Below are 12,268 nucleotides of genomic sequence, written 5' to 3' on the forward strand. Positions count from 1 at the left end.
GACGTACACTGGCCCCAGGAGATGCAACACCTATCCCTTTACCTCCCCCCTCAACCCCATCCAAGGACCCAAACAGTCTTTCCAGGTGAGACAGAGGTTCACCTGCACCTCCTCCAACCTCATCTATTGTATCCTCTGCTCAAGATGTCAACTTCTTTACATCGGCGAAACCAAACGCAGGCTCGGCGATCGTTTCGCTCAACACCTTCGCTCAGTCCGCCTTAACCAACCTGATCTCCTGGTGGTTGAGCACTTCAACTCCCTCTCCCACTCCCAGTCTGACCTTTCTGTCATGGGCCTCCTCCAGTGCCATCATGAGGCCCACTGGAAATTGGAGGAACAGCACCTCATATTTCGCTTGGGCAGCTTGCAGCCCAGCGGTATGAACATTGACTTCTCCAACTTTAGATAGTTCCTCTGTCCTTCTCTTCCCCTCCCCCTCTTCCCCTCCCCCTTCCCAGTTCTCCCTCTATCTTCCTGTCTCCACCTATATCCTTCCTTTGTCCCGCCCCCCCTGACATCAGTCTGAAGAAGGGTCTCGACCCAATACGTCACCATTCCTTCTCTCCTGAGATGCTGCCTGACCCGCTGAGTTACTCCAGCATTTTGTGAAATAAGTACCTTCAAGCTGGGAACAAAATCAGAATAGATTCTCATTTAGTTTGATTTTAGTTTATTGTCACGTGTACCGAGGTACATTGAAAAGCTTTTGTTGTGTGCTAACCAGTCAGCGAAAAAACAATACGTGATTACAATCGAGCCATCCACAGTGTACAAACACATGATAAAGGGAATTACCAAGATTAGGTTAGTACAGTCCAATCAAAGATAGTCCAATGAGGCAGATAGTAGTTCAGGATTGCTCTCTAGTTATTATAGTATAGTACCGTTGCCTGATAACAACCTTAAGAATCCTACTTACTATTGTAGCTACTATGCTGACAAGGATAAAGAATGTAAACTTTGTTTAGAAAATAAAATAATCATTATAAATTACTCCAATGGGGTAGTGTTGAATTCCATCTAAGATTCCGGATTCTAACATTAATGTTCTCGTTTTTTCTTACCGTCCCACCTCCATAACCCCATCATCATTGCTTTCATCCTGTGGGGTTCTCTCCATTAGCGGTACGATTTCCACCACCGATGATCTTCTGGTTCATTAGTTGGCCTTCTATTACGCACCTTAGTGTAAACCTCCACCCTCACAGTAAGATTACCTTTGTAGTTTGTGATTAGGCTGGATGGAGTGGCAAAGTGGAGCTTTAAATACAGTGAGAGCCTTGAAGCTGGAGACTCCTTTCATTAGAACAAGGGTGGATTTGATATCTATAGTGTTGTTCAAAACCAGAGCTTTTCGAAGGTAAATTGTGTACAAGATCACGAGGGGAATAGATCGGGTAGGCACTCTTGCCCAGAGTAGGGGAAATCAAGAACACGATGACATAAGGTTTAAGGTGAGGGGGAAAGATTTAATAGGATTTAATAGGAACCTGAGGGGTGGTGGAGGAGGTGGTTGAGACAGCATTTAAGAAACATTTAAAAGGGTGCATGGATAGGACAGGTTTAAACATAGGCAGGTGGGACAAGTGTAGATGGGACATGTTGGTCGGTGTGGGCAAGTTGGGCCTAAGGGCCTGTTTCCACGCTGTGTGACTCTAAATTGAGAAAATCTATTTCACCCTCAAAGCCTGTTGCTACTAACAGGGCATGAACTCAAAAGCCAACTCGGGGAAAGTCTTGAGAAATAACTTCTTTGTGCGCAATGTTAATTGAATAAGAAATTCTCTCAAAAAACAGAATCCATAACCAACCATTTATTTTCTTCATTTCAAAGGAAAATATAAAATTGGAAAATAAATTGGTGGTTGTTTTTTATCCAGAGAACAAGTACAGGAATGGAATAGCCTAGACAAATCCAATGAGTGACTTCGAACAGAACACAGGGTTGATGGTAGAACTGGTTCCTCTTAGTATTTGTTTTTTTACAGTGTCGTTGTTCCCATTCCCCAAGTTGACCTTGTTACTTTGCAAACATTCATAGTGAAAATAACGTGAGCTTGCTGGTACCGTGAACATCTGCATGTCAGATGGTGATAGCCACGCTGACATGACAATGTGTACTTGCCTGCTCTGACCCACATTCAAGTTTCAATTGTAGTTTTTGGATTCAGGTCAGTAGTGGTGTGGGGAGGTTCACACCACACATGCCAGTCCACCATCAACCTAAAGAGAGTCTATTTCCTTTGTAAATTTTTTAAAAAGACACAAAGTGCTGGAGTAACTCAGTGGCTCAATCAGCATCTACGGAGAACATGGATCGGTGACGGTTCGGGTTGGGACCCTTCTTCAGAAACGTTATAATGTTTACGCCCATTGCAGACAATCATGATGATGTCAAACCTTCTCCTCTTGGGTGGTTGGATCCACTTATGGTAGAAGTCACACCATGGCAATGTTGCATTTGTTCAACTGGATCTCTTGATGATCGCTCATGGAGCCAACTTGTTTTAGAGGGACTGATAACTCGCTCATTATTCTCACCAGGAGTTCCCACATCCACCTGTGGGGCTTCCGATGCTCAATCCTACTCCGTATATCTAAGTAACAACAAGAGCAACAAAATGCTATTGACGCCGGAGGAAACTGCACACTTTGAGGAAGGGTTAGCAAAAAATAAAGGAGTGCGACAGGAAGCCAGGAGAGATGACGACAGGACACTGCCGGAGTGACGAATATTGCAATCCACTTGTTGATGAAGTTGCACTTGTGAGGCATCACGTGCAAGGAACTCGTGCACTCATGAATGGCAGGACAGGAGGGAGTGATTCACAGCTGAACATGGCCTGAAGTGATCGCAACTTCATTCACTGAGCAAACCCCACAGGACACGTCAGGGTGTGGATTACTCCATCACTTGGGATACAGTTCTGCCAGCTTTTTGAGATAGGGAGCATTGTTTCAATGACTTGTAAAGTCTTATCCAACTAGATTAATTTTCATTTCTACCTCAAAACCAGGTTCTCTCTCTATTACTCAAATTACAAATATAACCTCTGCAGCAGTTTTGCCCATTTAGTAAAGTACATAATACTGTTTCAATTTGAGAATTCTTTCCTCAGCCAAGCCCAAGGCAGTGTTTTGTTCACCAATAAAAACCCAAGAGTGGAATCTATTCCATCATCACCTTCTCCTAAAATTGCACCTGTCACCTGTAGAGTAACAGAACACAGATTGTTTTTGCATGCAATGTTTCATGATGTAGGAAGTGTAAGTTGTAATCAAAGCATTGATAGGAAGCAGCTTTGAATCATAGCAAATAATGGACATTGGCGTCAAGTTTTGATGCTAATGTGGGCAGTACCCCTCCACTTATCAGTAAATCTGATTGGGGCACTAGAATAGGGCCGTTGATTCATGAGTTGCTCGTAAACTCAGCACTGGTCATTTGCAGCCATTGCAAGGGACAATATTCCACATTCCAAAGATTTCTCCTCGGACTCCTCTTTCCTACATGCTAGTAACTGTAGATAGCACCAATTTACCCCTACACCCCATTTTCTGTCACCTCTCCCCATTTTCTCTCCATACCTCTGCTCTGTCTTTATTCTCCATTCCCACTGCCTCCAGCTTTTTCATTCCTTCTTTGTGCTCTCTAACTAAACACAATTTTCTTCCACGAAGCCAACCCTCCACCCCCCCCCCCCCCCCCACATTCAATCCCCTGCACATGTATAGGGTTAGTGTGTCAGTAAGTGTGTGTGTGTCCAAATGCTTGTTTATATCAGTGCTGGAGAACATGGTCTGCAGTCGCCTTGGACATCCTTGTCATTTGATCAAGAATTCAGCAGCCAAGACACTGGGGTAGCTGGTTTGCCATGACCACCACACTTTAAAGATCTCACACACTCGCACCGGATAGAGTGGATGTGGAGTGGATGTTTCCAGTAGAGTGTCTAGGACCAGAGGGCACAGGTTCAAAATAAAATGACGTGCCTTTAGAATGGAGAGGAGGTGGAATTTCTTTAGCCAGAGGGTGGTGAATCTGTGGCATTCATTGCCACAGACGGCTGTGGAGGCTAAGCCATTGGGTATTTTTAAAGTGGCGATTGATGGGATCTTGATTAGTAAAGGGTAACACAATTCTCACAATTAAGGTTAAAGCAATTCTACATTTAGATACACTCTGGAAGTATTCATCGGACATGCAGCAGATGACCGAGGCATGGTTTAGATGGTTTGTGATGTGGAAGCCAAAGCAATGTTGCAGATGATAGTGACACCCCCAGCTTCCCTTTCCTCTCCCCAACAGAAGTAGGTGTATATGCATCTTCATTTCAAATGTTCCGCTATATTAGGCCAATTGAATGAAAAGAGAGGAGAAAGGATTTCTTGGAACCCGTAAATCATTGCCCAGGATGCTCCGGTCAATCCGACTTGGCAGGTGAGTTGAGCTGTACGAGGTCACTCTGATTTGTGTGAGATGTGCAAAATTCACATAAATACCTTTAATGTGCAGAATGTGCATAAATACCTTTAACCCTTGCTAGTTTTTAACCATATCTTTGTTTCCAAACGGAACTCGTTACTCCGCTTGCAACTTCCACTGGTGAGCAAGAGTCAATAACCAATGAAATGGATAAAATCCGCACCTGCCAAGAGTAAAATGAAGAAAAAAAACCCATCATCTTAGAAGCAAAATGAGTCTCTTTAGTAGCTTTTGCTGCTTGTATCCCCAATTCCCCGCCAACTGAGAGAATTATTCACGCCTTTCCCACTCACATAGTAAACTGAAGACTGTGTAAACATGGGTGATGTGCTGAACTCAGCCAGCTTTATCACCCTGATGATAAAGTAAGCATGTTGTCAAAGTTGAAAAGAACTTTTTAAACTTCCCCACCAATATTTTTACAAAACATTTTTTCCATTCAAGTACTTCACCCAGTTGCCATAAAATATTAAACTGATTCAAGTCCATATAAATAGCTGAGAAAGTCTATTAATAGATACAATCTAGACATTTTAGATTCCCCTATATTCTACCCAGTACTACCACCACAGATAATTTCTTCCCCAATTAGTGAATGTTGAATGATGCTTTGATGTTAAGTCCATTTTGCTAACCAAGGTAAGAACAGCAACGTAACAAAATATAAGTACATTGATTGAAAATTGTCTTCTATGAACCTTGAAACAAAATCTGACTGCCGCGGCCTTAAAATACATATAATAAAAAGCTCAATTTAACCATGTCACAAATAGGCAGGCCGCATTTCTTTTTGTCGATTTGCTGCAGTAGTAAGCCACGTTAATACTTTTAGTCCCTACAATGACCCCAGTCACTGTGGAGGACCCAAGAGCCTGATTCTCCCCCTCTCATCTTTTCTCTAACCTGTCTGCACGTACTAATGTTCAAGGGTGGGTGATGAGATGGTGGACTCGCGATGCAAACGCAGTGTTTGTCTGCAGTATGGAGCGGCGTCGGGGAGCGGTCCATTGCATTGTTAAAACTCTTGACAATTTCTTCAGAATTTTGAGCTCGAGTTTTTGTTTTTCACTGATCAGTAGAGGCTTTGATAGATGTAGACCGATACAAAGACCACGTTTGATGTCACGCTTAATCCCAGAAGACTCTTCCACAGGATGTTTCCGCAAAACCCTTGGTTGGAGATAAGGAAACAAAAAGACAGAATGAATAAATGAGTAGACTAAAAGAACAACACGATTCACAAATAGATGTAATTGATGTTCATGGGTTGTCGGAGCAGAATTAGGACACTCGGTCCAAGAAATTTACTCCGCCGTTCAATCATGGCTGATCTATTTTTTCCTCTCAAACCCATTCTCCTGCCTTTTCCTCATAACCCCTGACACTTCTACTAATCAAGTATCTATCAATTGCCGCCTTAAAAATACCCGGCTACTCTTGTAGTCTTGTCTCAGTGGGCTATTACTATAGACATTGTTCTTAGCTTGGGATAGCAATAATATGTACAGCAATAATTTATTGAACTGTATGCACTTTCCCCCTACCCTTTATTATCAGGTGATAATAAAGAACCGTTGAACCATTGATGAGAATTTGGGGAGGATAATAAATGAGGGATTAATGTAGGATTAATGTCAATGAGTGTTTGATGCAGACTTGGGCCTGTTTTGTGCTATACCTCTCGGTTCTGTCAGAACAACGCCATTCAGACCTTTGTATATGTGGGCTCCACCTTTCCTTGGTTATCAGTGCAGGTTCTGATTTGTTCTCAACCCTTTCAATTCTCGAGTTTCCCTCCCCTCCGACTCTCAGTCTGGGGAAGGGTCTCAACCAGAAACGTCACTTATTCCGTTTCTCCAGAGATGCTGCCTGACCCGCTGAGTTACTCCAGCACTTTGTACCTGTCCATGTTTTTCAGAGATGCTGCCTGACCCGCTGAGTTACTCCAGTTTTTTGTGTCTATCCTCTGGCAGCGATCGTAGAGCTATTTAGAATAATTCGACTCCTCAGTTCCCAGTACACAACAGTCAACTGTACGGAGTTTGTACGTTCTCCCCCGTGACCTGCGTGAGTTTTCTCCAAGATCTTCGGTTTCCTCCCACATTCCAAATCCTTGCGACAGTTATTCTGAACCTCCACTGGGTAACTGACTTTCTGCCAATGGTAAAGGTCTCATCTGGTCCTCTGGTCCACCCTGTGGTGGAGGGTGTGGAAGACGTTTATCAGAATGCTTTGGCAGATGCTGGTTTACCCTGAAGATAGACAAAACTAAAACTGGAGTAACTCAGCGGGTCAACCAGCATCTCTGGAGAAAAGAAATAGGCCATGTTTCGGGTTGAGACCCTTCTTCAGGTCTCGTCCCGAGATGTCACCTATTCCTTTTCTCCAGAGTTGTTATCAGAATTCTTTCTGGATTGGAGGATTTCAGGTATAGGGAAAGTTTGGACAGAGCGGATTGTTTGCTCTGGAATGCCAGAGGTTGAGGAGCAGTGCGTGGAAGTGCAGGGAATACAGGATCACATTCAGGCACATGTGGTCAGTTTAATTTGCCATCATGTTCAGCACAGACATTGTGGGCTGAAGGGCCTGTTCCTGTGCAGTACCATTCTATGTTCAATATATTTTTAAGGTCCATCGTCCTGTGTGAATAACACTCAATTCCATGGATTAGAAAACTGCATTCTATGTTTTTAGTTCAGGTAGGGAGAGATACTCCGTGACTTCAATTTCTTTTACTTCTGAACCTCTGTTCTCCGTTGCTTGCAAGCACAAATAATGCATCCCTGTTCCTGGCAGAAAGATGTCTACAGAATATTTCAGCAGTAGGAACAGTGACCAAGAGAAGCACCTCGTCAAACCATGAACAAAAGGCGCAAAGTGCCGGAGTAACTCAGCGGGTCAGGCAGCATCTCTGGAGAATATGGACAGGTGACAGGACCCTCTCTCAGACTCTGATCGTGTTCTCCAGAGATGCTGCCGGACCCACTGAACAACTCCGGCACTTTGTCTTTTTTTGTAAAACGGCATCTGCAGTTCCTTCTATCTTTAAAACATATTATATTTACAAGTGTTCAGCTCTGCAGTCTAACGACCGCCGTTCCACCGAATTAACCTTTACTTACTCTTGAATATAACTGCTTCCAATTGAAAGTGGCCCATGTTATTCCACGGGGTAGATACAGTGTGACTCCAGATTGTTTGTACCAAAAACACTAGAGGAACAAGATGGACCACTCCGTTGAAATCGCCTATACTGAAGTGTAATACGCAAAGCAGCGTAACGTCCGCCATTTTAGCAAGCAAAACCCACCACTCGCTATGCCTCTCGCAGTGTAATCAGTTTTTTGGAGGAACAGTATGTGTGATGATACCATTAAAATGCAGAATATATCTCATCTATCAATTCACAGATTTTAAAATTTTATTTTAAAATGTTTCTGCAAGTTTCTGCCTACTAAAATGGCGCTGTGACATACTAGGGTTTTTAGGGTCGAGTGGTCTATCTTGCTCCGCTAGTATGTTTGGTTTGTACTCCCAGCACACTGTCAGAAGCTGAGCACCTGGATGTCTCACCTGCCTTTGTTTGAGATATTCTGGGAGATTACACTGATACAATGTTTTCTAATATGGCACCTTCCCTGAAAAGGTCAATTATTTAAGATGCTTAACTGTGCAGTTAACTCTTTGCTTCCCTTCCTTGAATCAGTCCTTATTTTAAAGGATCACTGTCTGCCAAACTATTTTTTAAATTAGCATCTTGGGCAGAGGTGCAAGTATAACCATGCCAATATTTTGAAAGAAAACCTCACAATCAACGATAATACTTATTTCAGTGATGCAATAAAGAAACTCTTTGTGTAGGAAGGAACTGCAGATGCTGGATAGACACAAGAAAAGCTGGAGTAACTCAGCGGGTCAGACAGCATCTCTGGAGAAAAGGAATAGGTGACGTTTTGGGTTGAGGTCTGAAAAAGGGTCCCGACCCGAAACGTCACCTATTCCTTTTCTCCAGAGATGCTGTCTGACCCGCTGAGTTAAAGAAACTCTTTGTATTGTATTGGTAAATTTAGGATTGCTTTCACCATATATAAAGAGGCATTTAATGCGAGTGAAACATTTATTTTAAAGTAATTTTTCTCGTTTTTTTTTATTGGAAATCAACCAATTTTTAAAACATCACACTAACCAGCTTGCATTATTTTCTAGTATCTGACTGCTCTTTCGATACTACTGGGATTAAAGCTTCTAAGTATTAAAGATCAAGGTACATAAAATTAAAAATATTTCTATTGGTTTATTGTTATGTACACTGAGATACAGTGACAAATGTGTGCGTTCTCCAGGCAGATCATATTGTACATGAGACAGACACAAAATGCTGGAGTAACTCAGCGGGACAGGCAGCATCTCTGGAGAGAAGGAATGGGTGACGTTTTGGGTCGAGACCCTTCTTCAGACTAATGAGGGTATACATGAATATTGCTCTGTGGGAAACACAACTGTTATTGTTAAATAATTCTGTAGCTACATGGTGGTGAACAGTTTGCAGGCCAGTTGGTTTGTGGTTTCCCGGATTAGTTTTAATGCTTTGGGAAGATGGGTGAGGCATCGACAATTTGAGCCTCAGTTTCGAGTTTTGTATTTTTAATGTAGAAACAAGGAACTGCAGATGCTGGATTTCAAATCAAGACACAGAGTGGTGGAGTAACTCAGCAGGTCAGGCAGCATCTCTGGAGAACATGGATAGGTGACGTTACGGATCGCAGTCCTATTTCAGACTTAAGAAGGGTATCAACCCGAAACGTCAACTATCCCTGTTCTCCCGGAATGCTGCCTGACCCGCTGAGCTACTCCAGCACTCTGTATTGTTGCTGATGGGCTGAGTTTCCTGTATCGCTGTATAGTCACGAATTTGGCAGCCATTTTGCAGGGCAGTTTGTTGTCTGGTTCTAACCCAGCCCTGCAACTGCTCTGGTATGACAGCTCCTCAGATACCGTCGAGTCCTCTCGGGCTTGCGATCCCACACTTAGCTGGAGGAATTCAGAGGGTCAGGCAGCATCTGTGGAGGGAATGGACGGGACTGATGCTGTCTGAACCACCGAGTCCCTCCAGCACTTTGTACTTTACTTCGGTCTATCTTTTGTTTTTCTCTCCTAATTCTCTTGTCAGAGGGTTTATGATTTCCTATGCTGTGAAGCTTCAGGGCCATATTGTCTATGCGGAATCCTACAACTTGTGGCAGAAAAGGCTCAGTTTAAAATAATCAAGACGGCAATTTAAGAATCACTGATTCTTCAGAGTCTAACTCAATCTAATTCACTTCCAACTGATTTTAAATGTAATGTCATTCTTTAGACTTTGGAGATACAGTGCAGAAACAGGCCCTTTGGCCCACAAAGCCCTCGTTAACCGTACACTATCCTATACACCAGGGACAATTTTACAATCTTTACTGAAGCTAATAAAACTACAAACATGAACTTCTTTGGAATGTGAGATGAAACCAGAGCACTCAGAGAAAACCCACGCGGTCACAGGAAGAACGTGCAAACTCCGTCCAGAAGAGAGCGGACTGACCCGGGTCTCTGGTGTTGTGAGGCAGCAGCTCTACTGCTCTGCCACCCCTCAGTTCAATCCATTCAGAAATCAGTACTGTCTCATTTGCAGGGGAGATTGCACAAGGCTTTGGAGCCCCGACCGCACCGACGTGGCAACTTCAACAGCCTGACCGCTGGAGAAGACAGCAGGGAAGAGAAAAATACATTCTGGCCTTCCATCACAGTGAGGAGGGACTGGAGGAGACTCACTGTTATGGATGTTTCTTTTGTTTGGTGTTAGTTTATGATTGTATGTGTTATTGCATTTTTATTGATTATTCTTATTGGTCTTATTGTTGAACTGCGGGTAATTTTTCATTTCACTACACATTTATGTGTATGTGACAAATAAATGACTATTGCTGGGAAACTGAAGCAGAACGTGGAGGTCTCAGTTCTGCTATTTGAGGGGAAAACAGAACATTCATTACGTTTAGTCGTCTAATTTGAAGAACCCTTCACATCACCACCTCGCCTTTACAGGGGAAAGCTGAAAATCGTCACTTATCACACAGCCCTGGATCTTTGAATGTTACAACTGCATTCGGTGAAATCAATCCTCAATACCAAATGAAACCACATTCCTGAGGATCTCACACCAGGAATTCACCGTACAAGAGCATTTGTTTGATACTACTCAACTATTAGTTTACTTAAACTACATCTTCCCTGTGGGACCTCTCTCTTTCCAGATGGGGAAATACAGCTGTGCCAGTGCAAGAATGGAATGTATTCCAAGAAGGACATTGCAGTGGCCACTCCTATTGTCATGTTTATCGGTTCTGGTATTTTATTTGTATTCGGTGATATTGAGTCATAGAGCAAGGAAACAGGCCATTTGGCCCAACTCGTACATGCCAACCAAATTGTTTTTGTGTCTTTTAAGTTCGATCAAGCAGAAAGAGCTACATTTATAGATGAACTGCCTTTAGGACAAGATAGAAACAAGAAACTGCAGATGCCGGTTTACAAAAAGAAAAGCGCTGAAGTACAGTGGGTCAGGCAGCATCTGTTGGGGGGGGGGATGGATAGGTGATGATTCGGGTTGGGACCCTTCTTCAGATGTTTGTTGGAGAGGTTGTTTTAAAATTTGTGCTACACCTACAATAGTTTTTTCTAAGTAAATTGACATTGGTAGTCTGTTTAATGGGAAAACAAGGAACTGCAGATGCTGGTTTACAAAAGAAGACAAAAAGTGCTGGAGTAACTCAGCGGGATGGGCAGCATCTGTGGAGGGAATGGATAGACAACATGAAGATACAAGGTGCTCGGACTTTCCAGGGTCTCCAGAGATACTGCCTGACCCACTGAGTTACTCCAGCACTTTGTCTCTTCTTTGGTAGTGTGTTTGTTACGTCCAGTCCTACACTCCAACTTATCACTGTGCTGGAGTAACTCAATGGGTCAGGCAGCATATCCGCAGAACATGGTTAGGTGACGTTTCGGGTCGGGTGATGAGGAAATGATTGAGGCTATTCAACCTTTGCAATGATGCAGCACAACGGCCAGCTTGTCCAACATGTACGTTACAGCGCTGCCAAATGGTCTGAAGTAGAGCTTGGTCCAGGGAAAGTTTCATTATTTAGCACCAATGGTTCAGCTGGAAGTAAGAATTCTGCGGTGCAAGTGGTTACAGAGTCATACAGCAGGGAAACAGGCCCTGCCGCCCAAAGTTAACGGTGCTTTTATTGCCACATGTGAAATTATTTTCTTAAAAATAGACTAGCAAAGTATTGTCGCACCCAAACACAATCCCCGATTAGCAAAGTGTGCAGAAATAGTCCACTGAGCGCGCATGCAAGAGACATCATGTTTTGGCACCATTTTCAAAATCCAGTCTGTGCTCTAGGTCTTAAGAGCACTAACCTTTCCACGCTGACCAAGCAACCCCATCTACACTACACTTGTACCTGTCCCAGTGTCTTTAAAAATGTTGTTATAGTACCTGCCTCAACTACCTCCTCTGGCAGCTCGCTCCATATACCCACCACCCTCTGTGAAAAAGTTACCCCTCGGGTTCCTATTAAATCTTTCCTCTCTCACCTTAAACCATGTCCTCTGGTTCTCTAATCCTGAATCTCATCTCCACTCATAAAAGCAGAGGCTTAATTAAAATTAAAGATAGACATAAAATGCTGGAGTAACTCAGCAGGTCAGGCAGCATCTCTGGAGAAAAAGAAT

At 43.2% G+C, this 12,268-nt stretch overlaps 1 protein-coding gene across 1 annotated transcript in view; it reads right to left on the reverse strand.

Moving 5' to 3' along the window:
* Window positions 1–624: 624 nt before the first annotated feature.
* The window catches only part of LOC144607898 (transmembrane protein 201-like), a 30,896-nt gene continuing 19,252 nt past the window's right edge, over window positions 625–12,268 (reverse strand). Inside the window, exon 4 of the mRNA XM_078425026.1 lies at window positions 625–5,659. Within this exon, the coding sequence (XP_078281152.1) occupies window positions 5,562–5,659 (98 nt within the window). The 3' untranslated portion in view covers window positions 625–5,561. The remainder of the gene's footprint in view (window positions 5,660–12,268) is intronic.

Source organism: Rhinoraja longicauda, chromosome 30, assembly GCF_053455715.1.
Source record: "Rhinoraja longicauda isolate Sanriku21f chromosome 30, sRhiLon1.1, whole genome shotgun sequence".
NCBI classification, from domain to species: domain Eukaryota; kingdom Metazoa; phylum Chordata; class Chondrichthyes; order Rajiformes; family Arhynchobatidae; genus Rhinoraja; species Rhinoraja longicauda.